We start from the raw sequence: 18688 nt of genomic DNA, 5'->3' as shown, positions 1-18688 counted from the left end.
CCCCTCCCCTCCCTCTCGCCCTCCCCTCCCCTCTGTCTCTCCTGCCCCTCCCCCCTGCATCTTTAATTTTTTTTCTTACCGGCCCTCCGCTCCTCCTCCCGGGCGGCAAACAGTTTACTTTAGAAGCGGCGGCGAAGCAGGAGGCGGCAACTGGGTCTGATGCCGGCCGCGGCAGGCCCGCCATGCCACACAGCCTGCCGTGGCCACTGCCGCCACTTGTTTGGCATTGCAGGCGGCTGCCGGACAGTCACCGCTCCCCCCCATTCCCACCTTCAGCCCCTGGTATCGGGGCCCACTGTGGGCTGCCCTTCTGCTGCCGGGCCAGCCCCGCAACCACCAACCATCGTCCCGCCGCCGCCATGGGCCCCACTCGCTGCTGCAGCCATCCAAACCTCAGCCATCTTTTCGACTCTGCTCCCTCATGGCCGCCAGGCTCCATATGGCCGCTTCAGTGGCAGGGCCGGCCCTGCCGCTGCCGCCTCCGCCCTCCCCGGTCTCCGCTTCTCCTCCTTTCGCTTTGGGGGCCAACATGGCCGCCTGGTGCCTGCGGCCTTATCTTTCTCGGATGTTCTGGGCATGCGCTCCGCGCATGCCCAGAACAGCCGAGAAAGACACGGGCAGACACGGGATTACACTTTAGCCTTTTATTATAGAGGATAGATACCATTTTGTGTTCTAATTCCATTGTTCCAGCCTGTGTTAATGGGAACCAGCCCCTGATGAAGCCTATAGTGAAACAGCTCCTTATCCCGGGGTGGCTGTTATGATTTTTTTCCTGGTGTGCCCTGTCTCTCATTGCCCATCATCATCAGTCATTACAGAGCAGGTTGCTTTCTTTCTTCATATTTATTTATTTATTTATTTATTATTAAAACTTTTATACCACCCTTCCAAAAGGCTCAGGGTGAGTTACATTAAAACAGGATTGTAGATATGCAGGATTCATGATTTGAACTACATGTATTTACAACATCCTACTGAATACATTGTCTCCTCCAATTGGATTTGAGGACTCATTACCTGTACTGCATGCACTCTTCTATGTCTCTTTTTGAAGCCATATCGGACTGTGTTTGGACACCTGGATATACTGGTTTCTCATTCTTTCATTGCATTTTGTAACTTCATTTGGTATTTTGTCACTGTATTTTGTTACATGCTATATAGGTGTGTTTGATTATTCTTACCTGTGTTGAGAGCTGGTTATTTATTATTTTCATTTTGTTTTTTGTTCACGGGTCTCTCATTTTTCCACCTCCTCCATTCTGTAGACACCAGTTTTTTCCTCTGTATAGTGGAGCGAGGAGGAGGTGGCTGTGATATTTGTATCTCACAATTTCATCTTCACAGTCTTCTTCCTTGCATTTTGAGTTGTTCTCCCCCCCACAGCTTAAGAACATAGGAAGCTGCATTATACTGAGTTAGGCGATTGGTCAGACTAGCTTAGTATTGTCTACACTGACTGGCAGCAGCTCTCCAAGGTTTTAGGCAGGAGTCTCTCCCAGCCCTACCTGGAGATCCCGGGAGTGAACCTGGGACCTTCTGCATGCAGGATGCTCTTTCATTGAGCTATAGCCCCATCCCTTCTAGGGAATATCTTACAGCACTCATATATAGTTTACCATCACAATGCAAACCAAGGGGGACCCTGCTTAGCAAAGGGGACAATTCACACTAGCCACAAGACTAGCTTTCCTTCTTGCTTGCTGAATCTTCTGAAGAAGCCACCACAGTAAGTATTGTGATGATAACTGAGAAATGTGCAGCTCTGTTATTTTGACATAATCAAAGACATTTCACCAAACCATGATTTGGAAGGACTATTTAGATTTATTTGTGTAATTTCTTCTATATATTTCAGATTGATAACTGCCTTAATCCCTCCATCTTCCCCGCCCCCCGCTTTCCTTTTTGGTTTCTGTTTTGATTTCTCACACCCACCTTTGTGTTGTCATGATTAGTTACAGCATGGGAAAATCTAAATAAAGTTGTTAATCTAAAACAAAAAAAGAGGCCCTTTACAAGCCATATACTCTGGAAAACAAGAGAAACACAATACTAATGTCAATTCATTAATTTTTATAGCTTGTCACTCCCTCAATCAACTATAATTAGTATTTCAAAGCAGCTCACAAAATATTTAAGAAATGCTCACACATTAAAACCACAATTTAATCAAAGCAACCATCACTGTAATTTGAAACAATTAAAAAAAATGTCCAAAGTTCTGTCCTATTCAAGCATCACACCAAAAAACCAAAACTCAGAGCAGAGCTAAGCACATAGAAGCTAATGGTTTTGAACTGGTTGAACCCATGGAACTGATTGCCAAGAAGTTTAGGACTGACAAAAGGAAGTACTTTTTCACACAATGCATAATCAACCTATGGAATTCTCTGCCACAAGATGTGCTGACAGTCAACAGCCTGGATGGCTTTAAGAGGGAATTAGATAAATTCATGGAGAAGAGGTTTATCAATGGCTACTTTTGTCTGAGGGCTTTGGCCACCTCCATCCTCAGAGGCAAGATGGCTCCAAATACTAGTTGCAGGGGAGTAACATCAGGAAAGGGGGCATACCCTCAGCTCTTGCTTGTGGGCTTCTCAGGGCCCACAGGTATTTGGTGGGCCACTGTGTGAAACAGGATGCTGGACAAGATGGGCCTTGGGCCTGATTCAGCAGGGCTGTTCTTGTGTCCTAACTCAGCTGGAACCAGGGAGAACTATGGGGCTATGTGGATGGGCTGAAATCTGAGACAGACAAAACATGACCTATAATGAAGTCAGCAGGGACAGAGCAGGCTACTTTTAACCTTCACCCCAGCAGTAGCAGAGTTGGCCCACAGTGCTGCAGTGCCTGAGGTGGGGTGCCAAGTGCTGCTTTGCACCACAATCCTGGTGAGGGGGGGCAGCCTCCTTTCAAAACCTTGCAAGCTTTGAAAGTGGTGTGGGGATGGGTAGGAGGGAAGGTTGCCAGCAGCCTCCTCTTCTCTCTCCGTGTTTCACGCAAGCTTTGCAAGGAATGAGAGGAGATAAGTTCTTTCCAAGCTTGCAAGGGTCAGATCAGTCTCAAAGAGCTGCTCTGATGGCGGTGGTAGGGAGCATCTTGCTGTGCTGATGCCATCTACCCCCGATAACTGGGGAAAGTCAGAGGCATCTTTTTAACGTGGTGATTCTCTTTATTTAGCAGGGGAGAGTAACTGGCCCTATCCACCCCCAGCACAGCACCTCCAGTGACTGCTGCTGGTGTCTATCCTATGTTTCTTTTTAGATTGTGAGCCCTCTGGGGACAGGGATCCATCTTATTTATGTATTATTTCTCTGTGTGAACCACTTTGGAAACTTTTGTTGAAAGTAAAGTTGTGCCCTCGAGTCTGTGTTGACTCCTGGTGACCACAGAGCCCTGTGGTTTTCTTTTGGTAGAATACAGGAGGGGTTTACCATGGCCATCTCCTGTGCAGTATGAGATGATGCCTTTCAGCATCTTCCTATATCGCTGCTGCCAAATTATATATTTGTTGTCATCTCCCTTCTCCCCATGAGAGGGCCACCCCTGATGATAGGACCAGCAGCAGGTACTAATCACAATAGCTTTATGGAATCTTCATCTTCAGCATTCGTGTCCCTCTGAATACCAGCTGCTAGGGAGAAGAAAGAAGGGGAGGCTGTTTCCTTCATTTCCTTGGGTTGTCACTATCAATAACAGGATGCTGGACTAGATGGACCCTTTGTCTGGTCCACCAAAGCGCTTCTTGTGTGATCCAATCACAGCAGGAACCAAGTCAAAAATGGCTTGCTGACGAGGGATAGCTTTAAAAAGACAAATTCACAGAGGAAGAGAAGTCTATTGACAATGATTAACCTAAACTTAACCTCCATGTTCAGAGGCAGATTATCTCGGTGTACCAATTCCTGGAAGCAAACAGGGATGAAATCTTGCTTTCATGACCTTTTCCTGGGCTTTCTAGAAACACCCGAGTGGCCACCATGGGGAGAAACAGGATGCTGGACTAGACAGACCCTGAGGCTATTCATACAGTCAAAAACTGTGTTCTACCTGGGTTTGGGAGCCATGTGTGCTCCCAATTTTCAGTTGTGTGGAAGTGTGTGTGACTAAGAATTTCAGTAGTTGAGAGAAGGGTTTGACACCTACATAGCACCTGTCCTCTTCTGGCTAGCAAAACCAGAACATTATGCAAAACACTTCAAAAATGCAAAGTAAAAGAAATCATACAAAGGGGCTCAATTCGCATCATAAATACAGGTCACAGAATGCAGCCTTTCTTGCTACAGGATCTGATTCCCCAGTTGAGAAATTTCCATCCCCCCCCCCCCCCTTTTCAACACAGAGGCTGACATCCAGACTAATGCTGCAGTAGTGCAAACAAGTGGTGAAAAAGGATGTTGTGCTAGTTAGTACTGTAGAGTTGGAAGTTTGTGTTCTAGATTAGCGTGGCACTGGTGCAACAGCGAGTGCTTGGGCAACCTGTGGCACGCCTCCAGCTGTGAAATCTCCGCAACCACAACTGCTACTACAAATATTTATATACCACTTTTCAACAAAAGTTCTCAAAGCAGTTTACCTAGAAATATAACGACAATCCCCCCCGCCCCACCAGAAGCCATATACGAGGCCGGCATACAGAAGAGGCCTTTCTGGACCCCAAGGAGTGCACAGACCTCAAATACAAAGTCTGGGATGGTAGGTACCGCCGCACAGTGGTGTCCTTGAAAAAAGACCCCGTCATGGGGTCATATCCCAAAGTACTTTTTTGGGACACCCTGCCATGTCCAGAAGTACTTTCTCCTGGGAGGGTGGAGTGGGCCACATCCCTGTATAGCAGGCAGCTATCCGCAAGTTATTTCTGTGGCTTGAATGAGCATATTCGGCGGAACCACACAGGGTCCTTGTGCCCTAGGTATGGGGTCTGTGGTCACGGCGGTCACGGAACTGTGACCATAGACCCCATACCTGGGGCACAAGGACCCTGTAGGGACCCTGTATCTGGCATGAAAATGCCGTTCGCTATAACTTCTGCCATTGGCCAGGCCATACTTACTGGGGGTAACTAGAGGTGCACTATAACAAAAGGAATGAAGAGTGCAGGCAAAGGGTGCCCGAGAGGCAGAAGAGGAGAACAGGAAGAGGAGGCAGGAGATCAGCCACAGGGGGGACAGGACAGCAGGACCAGGGAGAGCAAGGCGGAGAGGGTGATGGAGGATGGACAATGGTGGAGGCGAGGAAAGGGGGTGCGGGCGCGGAGCGGTAGAGGAGGAGGAGAGAGGGCATGAGAATAAATAGCGCAGGAGGCCTAGAGAAGGAGCAGGACACTCAGGGGATGAGGTCAACCTCCAGAGGGGACTTGCACCCCGCAATCAAAGAGGCAGCACCTCCGCCTGGTGTTGAGCAGTGGATGCTGGAGCAGACAGTGTGGGGCCCACTGAAGACGAAACGCCACCGGAGATATGCACAGGGCCGCCTTTTGACTTACCCTCCAGGACATTACTGAACAACTCAAGGACACCTTTGCGGATAAGGGCATGCCCCATCACCTCTGTGAGCTATGCTGGCACATGTTCCACCAAGTGGCTGCCCAAACAGAAGAGGGTTGGTCCGAGGACCACCTGCCGGGCAGAGGGGGGCAGGCAGTGGCAGCAGCAGCAGAAAGGAGTAGGAGAAAATACAGTGGACGATGGTAGGGAGAGAGAAACCTCAGCAGAGCCCAACCACCACACCAACCCCACCCAGAGGGAGTAACAAAGTAAGGCAGAAAAACTGCCTCTGACACAACCTATCGTGGAGTACCACGAGCATCTACTGGAAATCTCCCCCCCACACACACACACATACGGAATACGTGGGCAGAGATCGCAGGAACAATGCACCGGCCAGAGCTGGCATCCCAGCAATGAGAAGACACGGCCACCAGGCAAAGCCACACAGCCACAACAGGTCACATGAAGGGGCCCAGGACCTCGAGGAGAATGGGCCAATGGGCACTGCCCAGATGGGTCACTCATCTCACCCACCACCTCGCAGTGCAGGCCCTCCTCAATCAATGCTGGGCCGCTATCAAACAGCACCTGCACGGGAAGGGAAGGGAAGGGAAGGGAAGACGAGCAACAGAGTGGGGAGGAACAACGAAAACCACCACAACACCACCGAACAGCACCCACACGAGGTGGAGGAGGTTACCACTCATGGCAAACAAGCAAGCATAACAAGGTAACCACTCACCGCAAACAAGCACCCACAAACAACAGGGGAAACGGTGGCCTGGGTCATCGTGAGGCTCAGGGAACTTGCCAGAGTCAAGAGTGAGCATCTGCCAGAGGAAAAGTGGCATCGCTTCAGGGCCTGGCTGGAAGATGTCCCAGGGCCCATCATGTGAAGAGCGGCAGCTCAGCCCTTTAAGTGACTGGTGGCAGCAGGAGGAGGGTGAGGGCTTTGACTGGACCTAAAGTGGGAGCAAACGGGTAAGAGTGGGGAGGGTGGGTGGATGAGTGGGGAACCCTGTCCAGGAGGAGCACTGCAGATGACAGAAGGTGAAGGGGGTGAACACTCACAGCACTCTGGCAGCAAGCAGGCAGCACTCTGGCAGCAATCACTCTGAGAGCCATCAGACAGCCCTTTGGCAGCCATCTGACAGCCGTCAATTTGCAGGAAGCAGCATGCTAGCAGAGCTGCTCAGTCCTTCAGGATCAAAGGAGTTAGCCCACAGGCAAACGAGGGACAGCTGCATGCAGAGCACAGGTGAGAGTAACGAGCTGGAAGAACTCATGAACAGGAAGAGGAAGGGTGGCGAATTGGTGGAGAAGCAGTGAAAAGGAACAGGAAGTGCAGCTCAGAGAGCCAGTTCGCCAAAGCAGCGGCGGCTGCTGACGACAACCGAGGGTGACCCAGGAGGAAGGGCTCTGCCCCACACATTGGGGGATGAAGAACAGCACAGCCTCAAGCAGGCAGACAGGAGACAGTGCCACAGGACACCAAGGCAGGGATGTGCATGGAACCGGTGACTGCCAGTTCAAAGCGTGTGTGTGTGTGTATATGTGTGTGTGTGTTACCTTTAAGGACCGGCGAGGGTGCTCTGATCCCCCGCCGTGTTTCCCCCGCCGGCGCAGTGTTTTAAAACAGTCCAGTGGGGCGGCAGCATACCTCCTTGCTGCCCTAGTGCTCGTCAGACTGGAAGTGCCTGGTATTTGTGCGCACATCACAACATGTGTGTGAGTGAGCATAATGTGCCTGTGTACACTGGGCACTTCCAGCCACTTCCGGTCTGACAACCACCAGGGCAGCAAGGAGGTACGCTGCTGCCCTGCGGGACCGTTTTAAAATGCAGAGTCAGTGGGGGTGGGTAAAGCATGCTCCCCGGTCCTTAAAGGTATCCCCCCCGCCTTCAAACCGACGGACATTCGAACCGGTTTGGATGTACATAAACGGGCTTCCGAACTGGTTCCATGCACATCCCTACACCAAGGGCACAAGAGGGAGGGTGACCTCCCCACCACCTCAGGGAAGGGAGGAGGAGAGGACCCCTGAACATCACCAACAACCACCACCAGCGGAGCCCCAGAGTAGAAGGTCAACTGAAAAGCCAGGAGGGGAAGAGGGAGGCAGATCACAGCAGCAGCTGGCAGGAACAACAAGAGCTGCGCCCCAAACAAACGAAGGTATGAACAAAGACAAAAACAACCCAGCTCTGACGGCAGTAACTGGGCAGCAACTGCCTGGATGCAGGGAAAGTGCAGCCAAGGCCAACTCATACTGTATGTCCTAATAAAACTAAGGGAGGGAACAGGGAGACTCCACAGAGTGGGGACACTGCCTGCCGTCAGCAGGCCTCCCCTGATAATAACTCAGGAGAGCTCAGGTAGCCCTATCAGGTCAATCTCCGACTCTAAGGGAAGAACAGAGAGGGATTTGGCGGAGCTGGCAAGTCCTAAAAAAGACAACGGGGTGGGGGGAGGACAGGCCTAGGTGTGGTGAGTGGGTCAAGGCCAAGTGGATGCCCAGGAGACTGAGTTGAAGGAGCAGGAGAAGGAGAAGAACACGCTGAGGCCGAGGAGCAGGAGGGAAACTTTGAGGCGGGCACCCAAGAGAAGTAGGGCGAGGGTATCACCACACACGGGAATGGTGGCAAATTTTGTTGGAAGGCTTTTCAACATCTCCAATAAAACCTAGAAACATAGCAAAAATGAGATGTTTCCCTGTCCCAAAGAGGCTCCCAACCGAAAAAGAAACATAAGGTAGACACCAGGAACAGCCAATGGAGGGATGCTGCGCTGGGGTTGGATAGGGACAGCTGCTCTCCTCCATATAAGAGAATCACCACTTTTAAAAGTGCCACTTTGCTGAGTTAGGGGACTGAGGAAGCCTCTTCTCAGTCCATATATGTTTGCAGGGCATGAGGAAAAGCGATCTGCTGTCCTTGTTGCAACACTTGTGCAAGTGGACCAAGAGCAAAAGAGATGGGTCAGCTTTGAGCATCTGCGCAGCTACGTGGCCTTCTTGCATGGGTGCATCATTGAGCTACTGCAGTGTTAATCTGGATGTCAGCCAGAGCACATACCTTTCTTATATCCCACTTCTCTTCTGCAGAGGTCAGAGTAGCTTATACATGGTTTCTACTTCGCTTATGTGGCTTGACTTCCTTTTGACTGTACTATTTGAATGTGTTGTGTCATCCAAAATTCGGTCTGAGGATTTCCCACAAGGCAGGAAGGCACGGAACTCCCATTTCTACACGGATTCTGCTACCTACAGTTGTCATTAACCTATATCAAATGGCTTTTCAAGGCCATAACAATGTGGTTTCTTAAGGAAAAACGGCAGAACAATCAATAATACAAAGAAACCGCAACAGCAGGTTTAAAAAACATAACTTAGCACCTAAAGGGGTTGGCTAAACAGAAAGACTAAACAAGCTGTCTAACTGATGAAGTGGCTTAGTAGGCCTCTTGAGGCTTCTACTAGAGACTGTCGCTTAATAGGCCTCTTAGGGCTCTACCAGGAAGTAGGCCTCATGAGCATTCCACAGGTGAGAAGGTCCTCATCCAGGCACTCCACAGCGGTATTTCCTGGAAAGATGGGATACAGAAGAGAACTTTTCCAGAAGGAGTGAGAGTTGGCCCAGAAGACCTCCAAGTCCCTTCTTGGAGGGGAGGATTTATATGGGAGGAGATGCTCCTCCTGGTACCCAAGATAAACTACTCACGTTGGGATTCCCTCCACTGTCTCCACACTTATATGGGCTCTACCTCGCGTGGATTCTCAGATGGGCCTTAAGGGTTGAGCTCTGGTTGAAGCACTTCCCACACTCAGCACATCCGTATGGCTTGAGCCCCTTGTGGATCCTGATGTGGGCCATGAGGCTGCCTTTGACATTGAAGGTTTTGCCACAGTCTGAACATTCAAAAGGCTTCTCCCCCGTGTGGATCCGCTGGTGCCTCATGAGATCGGAGTTCATGCCGAAGGATTTCCCGCAGTGCGAGCATTCAAACGGTTTCTCCCCGGTGTGGGTTCGATGATGCCGAATGAGGTCGTAGTTCATCCTGAAAAACTTCCCGCAGTATGAGCATCCGTAGGGTTTCTCGCCTCGGTGGATTCGGTAATGCCGAAAGAGGCCGTACTTGGTGCTGAAGGATTTGCCACAGTCCAAGCATTCATATGGTTTCTCTCCTGTGTGGGTTTTGTGGTGCCTGATCAGTTTGTCCTTCATGCGGAAAGATTTCCCGCAGTCCAAACATTTGTATGGTTTCTCCTCTTCTGCATGAACTCTAGTGTGTGTCATGAGGTTTGAGCTCTGTTCATATTCTGCTGGGATCATTTGTCCTTCCCCAAATGTGATTTCACTTAGGTCTTGGTAGCTCCCCTTCCCAGGAACAGATTTGTCCATCCTTTGCCCTGGGCTGCTCCCTTGCTGTCTCCATGTTCCCCACAGGGCCTCAGTAGCTTCTGCTGGTTTGTGATGCTTGGTGCCATTCTCTGCTACTGTTTCCTCCAACATCCCCTGCTGTTCCTCTTGCTCAAGGCTTTTCTGTCCAGACATCTCATTCTTCCTCAAGCACCTCTTACCTGTAGGCATAAGGAAAGGAAAGGAAAACATTTCCTGAGCCTTCAGGATATATAATCAAAACTCATCAGCTGACATACAGATCTGATTTGATTTTTAACTAATTTTAAAATGCGTTTTTAAACTGCTTTGTATTGTATTTTGTATTTTCTTTCCTTTCCTTTTGTCTGTTATGATTTAATGTGGTGATGTATTTATTATATCATCTTTTTTTATTCCTGTGTTGTGAGCAGCCCAAAGAACAATTTGCTATGGGGTGGCTAACAAAGTTTATTATTATTATTATCCATAGGAAGCTGCCTTATACTGAGTCAGACCATTGGTCCATCTAGTTCAGTATTATCTACAGTGACTGGCAGCAGCTCGCCAAGGTTTCAGGCATCAGTCTTTCCCTGAAGATGCTGCCAGGAATTGAACCTGGGACCAGTGGTAAGCAGGTGCTCTACCACTGAGCTGCAGCCTCCATCCTGTAAGGGGGATATCTTACAACAGACCACGCTCACATGCAGCCACCCATCCAAATGCAAACCAAGATGAACTCTGCTTAGCCAAGGGGACAATTCAGGCTTGCCACTTCAAGGACTAGCTCCTCACCCAAACACTAACATGTTGCTACGCTAGCTAGTTCCACTAAATGGAAAGCTTGTGTTCCGGACTAGGGTTGTGCTGTTTGCACCACCTGTGGCACACCTCCAGCTGTGAAACCTCTTCCTCAGTGGCAGGGAATGCTGCAGAGTTGTCGTCCTTGCACAAGCACAACACTTGCACATGCGGACCAAGAGTATGAGAGACTGAGCAACTTTGAGCATCTGCTCAACTATATGGCCTTCTTAGAAACATAGGAAGCTGCCTTACACCAGGTCAGACCTTTGGTCCATCAAGCTCAGTATTGACTACACAGACTGGCACCAATTCCTCCAGGGCAGTGTTCTCTCTAACAGGGATTCCCAGATGTTGATGATTACAACTCCCAGAATCCCCAGCTGGGGATGCTGGGAATTGTTGTCAACACCATCTGGGAATCCCTGTTAGAGGGAACAGTGCTCCAAGGTTGCAGGCAGGAGTCTCTCTCAGCCCTATGTTGGAGATGCCAGGGAGGGATCTTGGAACCTTCATGCAGATGCTCTTCCCAAAGTGGCTCCATCCCCTAAGAATATCTTATAGTGCTCACACATGTCATCTCCCATTCAAATGCAAACCAGGGGGGACTCTGCTTAGCAAAGGGGACAAGTAATGCTCGCTACCACAAGACCAGCTCTCCTCCATGGGTGGATGTTCTTGCATGGGTGCATCTTTGTTTGTTGCACTAGCGCAGCCATTAAATCTGGATGTTAGCCATTAAAATTAACACCATCATTCCTAGTCTTTAAAAGCATAATAATTCAATAGTTTTAAACTGTTTTAATATTTAATTGTTTTGATGCACTATTTTGTGTGTGTGTTTTTGTTCATGAGAATGCATGTTTTAATGGGTAATTTTGTTTTATTCATGGGAACTGTCTAGAGCCATCTGGATTAGGCAGCATAAAAAAATAAATATTTGTCTTATTCTTGAAAACAGTATTTCAGGCACAGCTGCAGTTAAAGACAGTGGCAGCACAAAGGGAATGCACAATACATCTCTTGCTGGGGACCAAATCCCACTTCCTGAGAATTCTAGATCCACACACCACCCCTCACAACCTTTGGGGCGGGAGTTTTTAGCCATTATGAGAGTGTAGATATGCTTAAAAGTGTTTGGGGAATGCCCAATAATATCTCAGAGAAATAGCTGAATATTCTTATTCTATTTTTTTTACGATATATTGGTTGACATGGTCTACAGCCCTCCAGTAACAGTAGGAGGTCTGCAAGATACCTTCAGCATGGGTGTCCAGAGGTGGGGGCAAGATGGGGCTATTGCCCCCACCCCTGGAATGAGCCAGCTCCCACTGAATCCAATGGGGCCTACTCCCAGGGAAGGGATTATAGGATTTCTGGCTTTGCCCCCAGAAAGAGTCCTGTGGACACCCATGGTCTTCAGTGTCCCTGTGCTGAAGGCTTCTTTGCACAGCAGACAGGGCATGGGAGGGAAGAGGAGTGTGATTTCGCACCTTCCCTCTAAAAGCCCTGTCCTCTTGTATAAATATGTTCCTGAGGGTTGCGCAGCCCTGCCAATACTCACCCACCAAGCTGGGATTTCCTTCCCTCTCGTGCTTCACCACGTTCCAGATCTGTCTGTGTACACTCCCCAGAGGGGCTGCCTCTTCATCAGGGAAATTCACAACCACCTCCTGGAAAACACTTGGATCCTGAAACAGCAGTGATCAGGTTATTCAAACATTCATATTCACCAGCAAAACCAACAACCTAAAAGGGAAAGACAGAACACAGGGCTGGATCCAGATGTGTGCAAATAACAAGGGATCATAGAATTTTAGAGTTGGGAGGGACCTTGGACTGGAGGGTTTCTAGGTCCAGGACCTTATCTGGCCCCACTACAGAGCCTCACCCCTCCCCTGAAAAGTTGCACTTGAGAGTCGGGGAGCTTTGTGGACAGCATGAGATTGGGCTCATGCAAGGTGCCTCCACCAGATTTCTTCCAATTCCCACTACAGCAGCAAATATGGCCCATCCCACGTTATTCATGAGAGTCTCCTGACCCTCAAAAGCTGCTTTTCAGGAGTGCAGGGAACTGCACAATGGAGGATTTGGGGACAACTAAAAACATGCCTATTCTAATCAGGCAATACTATTGGAACACAGATGTGTGTGTGTATTAATCTTAAGCATTTCTAAACTCTACAGGTGATAAATGCCCTCTTGAAAGAGACATTCCCCTTTTATACTCTCACCCAGGTCAGAATGCCTCTTTGAAGAGCTCTTCCAGACAGCAATAAACAGCTCTTTGAAACAGCTTGCAAGGAAGCTGAAGGCAAGAGCTTTCTTGGCACCCACAGTCTCTTGAAGACTTCCGTTGGCTTTTCCAGTGGGATCTCACCCGCAGGTCACATGGTCAGCAGGGACCTTGCACAATTTCTGCAGCTGCTGGCCGGCTCTTGCTTTCTGTGATTAACCCAGCATTTTTCAGTACTACTTTTCTGATGAATAGGGGAAAGGGTGAGGTAAGCACAGAAACGGAGAGCTAGCCAGCAGTGCTGCTGTGGAAATGGCGCAAGGTCCCTGCTGGCCATATGAACAGCCCATGAGATCCTGCTGGAAAAGCCTATGCCAGCATGGTGTAGTGGTTAGAGTGCTGGACTAGGACCGGGGAGACCCGAGTCCAAATCCCCATTCAGCCATGAAACTAGCTGGGTGACTCTGGGCCAGTCACTTCTCTCTCAGCCTAACCTACTTCACAGGGTTGTTGTGAAAGATTTCTTTTTTGGGGGGTAGGGGAGGAAAGACACTTTTGGTGGGAAGATCATAGTTTAGCAGCAGAAACTGAAAAGCATTTTAACGTGAAGGAGAAAAAAAACACTGGCTGGTATTGGGACTAAATTATATATGGCAGCCAGAGTGGTGTAGTGGTTAGAGTGCTGGACTAGGACCGGGGAGACCAGAGTTCAAATCCCCATTCAGTCATGTTACTTGATAGGTGACTCTGGGCCAGTCACTTCTCTCTCAGCCTAACCTACTTCACAGGGTTGTTGTGACGAGAAACAAGTATGTAGTACACCGCTCTGGGCTCCTTGGAGGAAGAGAGGGATATAAAATGTAAAAAATAATAAATAAAATAATAATAGTATGTGGATGCTGAGTAAACTCTTGCCCTCAGCTTATTAGTAAGCTCTCTTCAAAGCATTCTTTATTGCCAGTGGCCAAGTTGTTGTCTGCTTACCATTTTAATGTAGATATAAGTCACGTAAGAATCTTTCACTGTTGTAATTCCTTTTGTATGAAACTTTTTTTTAAGCAGTGAAAGTTTCATACATGAGTTGTTATTTATATTAAAATGGTAACCAGACAATAAAAATCAGGGCTGTCACCCAATTCAAGAAATCTTAATCTGGTTACTTAATCAGTTAATGATCCAATTAAAGCTGCAATACGATCCTTTAAAAAAAATAAAATAAACATTCACCTTGCCAGAACAGAAAGAGCTGCTGCTTCCTTTACAAAGCAGCAGCCTTCTTGCCAGTCGTCTTTTTTCTAGCAATGTTCCTCTTTATTATTAACCCCCCACCCACCCCATTGACAGAGTGACCTGTGGCTTGTTCTGTCCCCAGCAATGGGCATCTCAGGAGTGCCAGCCTCACCCGCTGATCCCATCTCTTGGCCTCTCGCTGTATTGGCAGGATATCCTCGGCCAGAGCCACGGCCTGGGCACAGGTCTCCGGACCTCGTTCCTTGACCCAGTTCTGGATCCCCTGAGGCAGGATGGAGAGGAACTGCTCCAGGATGACCAGCTCCAAGATCTCCTCCTTGGTCCGCTTCTCCGGCTTCAGCCATTGATAGCAAAGCTCGCGGAGCCGACTGTAAACCTCTCGGGGTCCCTCTGCTTCAGGGAAGCAGAACTGCCGGAATCGCTGGCGCCGCACCTCCAGGCTGCTGGCTTCCTCCCTCTCCCTCTCTTCTTTCACTTTCCTGCCCTCTCCCTTCTCTCTTGGCGGCGGCCTGCCTTGGGCCTGCTGGGCTGCTCCAAAGAGGCTCATGGGATGTCCTTCTGGAGACGGCTGGCCGGCCACAGCGGTACCCTCATAGGAGGCCAGGAAAGCCCTCGCATCTCCCCATGGAGCCGCTTCTAGCAGCTGAGGACTCCCCATGCCAGGGTGAGAAGAATCCATTGCCTTGAGAAATGCCTGCCACTGGGCTTCCCAGATCTGCAACAGCCCCTCGTGCCCAATGGGCCCCACCTGAGCTGGCACATGTGGGGCTTTCCCTATTCCCTTGGGTCCCATCTCGGGTTTGGGGTTTGCCGAGTCCTTCCTCTCCACTTCCACGCCAGACTTCAACTCTTGCTGTAGCGCCGCCTGGAACTGGAGATCTGGGGTGGAGAACTCGTGTTCCTTCCCTTCAGCCATTTCCTCTCGGAGGGGATGATCCAAATGCAGCCCAGTCCCTCTGTCTCTTCCTGCTGGGTTGGGAGAAGCATCCAATCTTTGGCTTTGGGCCACTAGTTATACGGGGCCCAACTGGAAGAATCCAGAAGGCTCCCTCAGTGAATGTTGATAGCACTGGTGGTTGTGCAAGAGGTGAGGAATTTCTGGGTCATCCTTCCTGACGGGGGAAAAATAAGAGACAGACAGCAGGGCTCATGAGTAATACACACTTTTTAAAAGTTTGTTTCAGAGTATGGAAGTTATGATATTTGAAAAATATACTTCTCTTGTGGTTGTCACCTGCAGCTAACCATGAATATTGGAAACCACTAGTGGGTGGGTGGAAAGTAAGAGTCTTACATTTGTATTAATGGTATTCTAGAATCTGGAAGATTGCAATGGTCAGGCAGCTTGCTACAACTTGATCAACACATGTGCCAGAATGAGGTGGTAGAAATGGCTGGTACTAGTAAGCAGAGGATGACATTTTTGAATGCTCTCCTCCATTAGAAAAAATTCTCCTTGCAAGTAGAAAATTAGCACAGAAGGGAGAGGGCTACCCAGAACCTGTCTCCCTGATGGGCTAGTTTCCTACTTGCAAGGAGTTTTTACCATTGCTGTTACTAAGAATATAGCCACCTATCAACAAGAGGTAATGTGTCAGCAAACATCAAAGTAGTTAGGAGGACAAGGGAGGTGATAGTCTGTTAGCCCCAAGCTGGGCAGGAGATCTGCATTTCCTCCACCCTCGCTAGAGTGCGGGCCAGAGGGTTGGGGAGCTGTGGTAGTCTTGTGGTAGCAAGCATGAACTGCCCCCTTTGCTAAGCAGGATTTGCCCTGGTTTACATTTGAATGGGAGACATGTGTGAGCACTGAATGAAATATATTCCCCTTAGGGGATGGGGCTGCTCTGGGAAGAGCACCTGCATGCTTGAATGCAGACAGTTCCAAGTTCCCTCCCTGGCACCATCTCTAAGATAGGGTAGAGAGAGACTCCTGCCTGCAGCCTTGAAGAAGCTGCTGCCAGTGTGTGTAGACGATACTGAGCTAGATGGACTAATGGTCTGACTCAGCAGAAGGCAGCTTCCTGTGCTGGGTACACAACGTGGTTTGGCTGCCACTGTCCTACCCAGCAGACGATCACTTCCCCATCCTACCTTAATGTTTGCCAACACACAAGTTTCTCAGGAGCGCACTCAGAGCTTGAAGCTTGTCTGGATGCTCCTCCTACCCTGATTTTGATCCTGAGAATCAGGTCCCTACTCTATGAATGGAAAGAAGCAGGTTCCATCTACTGCTCAGCCATACAGCTCACTGGATGACCTTGAGTCAGTCAAACTCTCTCTCAGCTTAATCTACTTCACAGGGTTGTTGTGCAGATACAATGGAGGGGGGAACCTTGTACATTGCCCTGAATTCACTGGAGGAAGGGTACAGAGGAACGCAGGAAGCTGTCTTATATTGAGTCAGACATTGGTCCATCTAACTCAGTAATGTCTACACTGACTGGCAGCAGGGTTTCTGGAAGGAGTCTTTTGCAGCCCTGGCATCTCTCCAGATGCATGCAAAGCAGCTGCACTACCAACAACAACAAAAAACATGTATAGACCAATTTACAACCAATGTTTCCAAAGCGGTTTACATAGATAAATAAATAAGATGACTCCCTATCCCCAAAGGGCTCACAATCTAAAAAGAAACATAAGATAGACACCAGCAACAGTCACTGGAGGTACTGTGCTGGGGGTGGAGAGGGCCAGTTACTCTCCCCCTGCTAAATAAAGAGAATCACCATGTTAAAAAGGTGCCTCTTGCCTAGTTACCACTGAGCTACAGCCTCATCCCCAGAAAGATGCTCTAATTCAGTGTTTTTCAATGTCAGCAGTTAGTAAGGGGGTCGCCCCCCTCACCCCCCGCCCTCACCCCCAGGCACCCCCGAAAAACCATTTCGGGCAGCTCTCCGGAGCTCATTTCCAGGCAGCCCTTGCTGCTGGATCATGTTCATTTTGAGGAAGTGACATGAACGTTATCCAGCAGCAAGGGCTGCCTGGAAATGAGCTCCGGAGAGCTCCCAGTGGTCCCCGCCAGCCCAAAATTGTTTTTTTGGGGGGTGATTTTTATTAGTGATGCCTCACAGACCAGTACCCAATGCCTCGCGGCCCGGCACCAGTCCACGGACCAGTGGCTGAGAATAGGGGTGTGCACAGAATCGCGGAACTGCGGTCCAGCACTGGGGTGGAGGGTTCCTTTAAGAGCGAGGGGAGGGTTTACTTAGCCCTCCCACTGCTTTCCCCCTCCGGTGCCCGTAGTTCTGTTAATAATTGGGGCGGCAGGATACCTCCCTGCCGCCCTTTCTTCCGTTTTGCAGCTGCTGCTGGCTACACTACAAAAGGCTTCAATAAGCCTGTTGCGTGTGCACGCTTCACGTCTCTGTGACATGCGCGCACATCATGAGCGCGCGCAAAAGGCTTATTGAAGCCTTTTGCAGTGTAGCCAGCAGCAGCAAAACGGAAGAAGGGCAGCACGGAGGTATCCTGCCACCCCAATTATTAACAGAACTACGGGCACCGGAGGGGGAAAGCGATGGGAGAGGTAAGTAAACCCTCCCACCGCTCTTAAAGGAACCCCCCACCCCAAATCACCTGAACCTGAACCGCCCATGTCCGGACCAGTCCGGAGGCCTGTAGAATGGCCTCCAGAACGGTCCGGGCTCATCACCAGTTGAGGAACACTGCTCTAATTAATACATGTCTGCTTGGATTTCTGTCTGCAGAGAGTTTCCCAAAAAGGGTCAGCTAGCAGATGAAGGGAGCGACTATGGAGGGCTGCAGACAACCTTGGGGCCACATAGACTACAGTCAGTAAAGCACTAATCACACCATCTGTATAGTAGATACTTGCACACTCCAGCAGCAGCTGCCACTGCTGGGTTCCGGGCAAGAAATGACTGTAGCTCAGCGGCAGGGTATCTGCTTTGCATGTAGCAGATCCCAGCATCCCTATCTGGCATCTCCAGGAAGGGCTGGGAAAAACCCATCAGAAACCCAGGAGAGTTGCTACCAGCCAGCACAGCCAATCCAATGGTCTCGGTCGGTATAAGGCAGCTTCCTGTGTTCCTAATTGTCTCTGATGCCAGTCTCTGCGTGAACCAGCCCCTCCCCAAAGAGACTGTTAAGGTCTTCCCCTTCTCCACCGCCCTGCGATCTCTTGCTGCTGATGCTGCTCCCCCACCCCCGGGCCCATATACACGCCCCCACCCAGTTTTGCACCTTTAAGCCCCTGACACCGTGATGCACCAGCCTCCAACTCCTCTCGGCACCAAAGTAATTCTACAGTAGCTGTTTAGATTCCGGATGGGTGAGACAGGAAGGCGTACTCTGTGTAGTTCTTTCTCTCTGCCTCTCTCTATGATAGTAACAAACTCCTCCTCTTTCCCTCCCTCCGCCGCCCCCTCCCCAAATTTCTCTTCCTCTCTAGGAATACTGTTGCTATGTTTGAGTTAACCATTAGAAAACCGAATTATAGAAACCTCTTTCTGAACTAAAAAACGGGAGGAACAAGCATGCACGGTTTCTTTCGGCTTCTGGGTTGTTGC

The 18688-nt window shown here is 49.6% G+C and overlaps 1 protein-coding gene across 2 annotated transcripts; it reads right to left on the bottom strand.

The window, feature by feature from the left end:
- Window positions 1–7262: 7262 nt before the first annotated feature.
- On the bottom strand, window positions 7263–18485 carry LOC128342214 (zinc finger and SCAN domain-containing protein 30-like). Of its 2 annotated transcripts, none has more exons than XM_053289297.1 (4): window positions 18363–18485; window positions 14311–15271; window positions 12237–12363; window positions 7263–10074 (listed from the first exon to the last, which is right to left on the bottom strand). In XM_053289297.1, the coding sequence occupies exons 2-4, from the start codon at window positions 15073–15075 to the stop codon at window positions 9254–9256; spliced, it is 1713 nt and encodes a 570-aa protein (XP_053145272.1). In that variant the 5' UTR covers window positions 15076–15271; window positions 18363–18485; the 3' UTR covers window positions 7263–9253. The 2 variants fall into 2 exon arrangements, with proteins under 2 accessions (XP_053145272.1, XP_053145273.1); XM_053289298.1 differs by lacking the exon at window positions 18363–18485 and adding an exon at window positions 15376–15475.
- Between the last annotated feature and the right edge of the window lie 203 nt (window positions 18486–18688).

The sequence above is a fragment of the Hemicordylus capensis genome, chromosome 2 (genome assembly GCF_027244095.1).
Source record: "Hemicordylus capensis ecotype Gifberg chromosome 2, rHemCap1.1.pri, whole genome shotgun sequence".
Classification (NCBI taxonomy): Eukaryota; Metazoa; Chordata; class Lepidosauria; order Squamata; family Cordylidae; genus Hemicordylus; species Hemicordylus capensis.
This window is presented reverse-complemented; position numbering and strand designations above follow the sequence as displayed.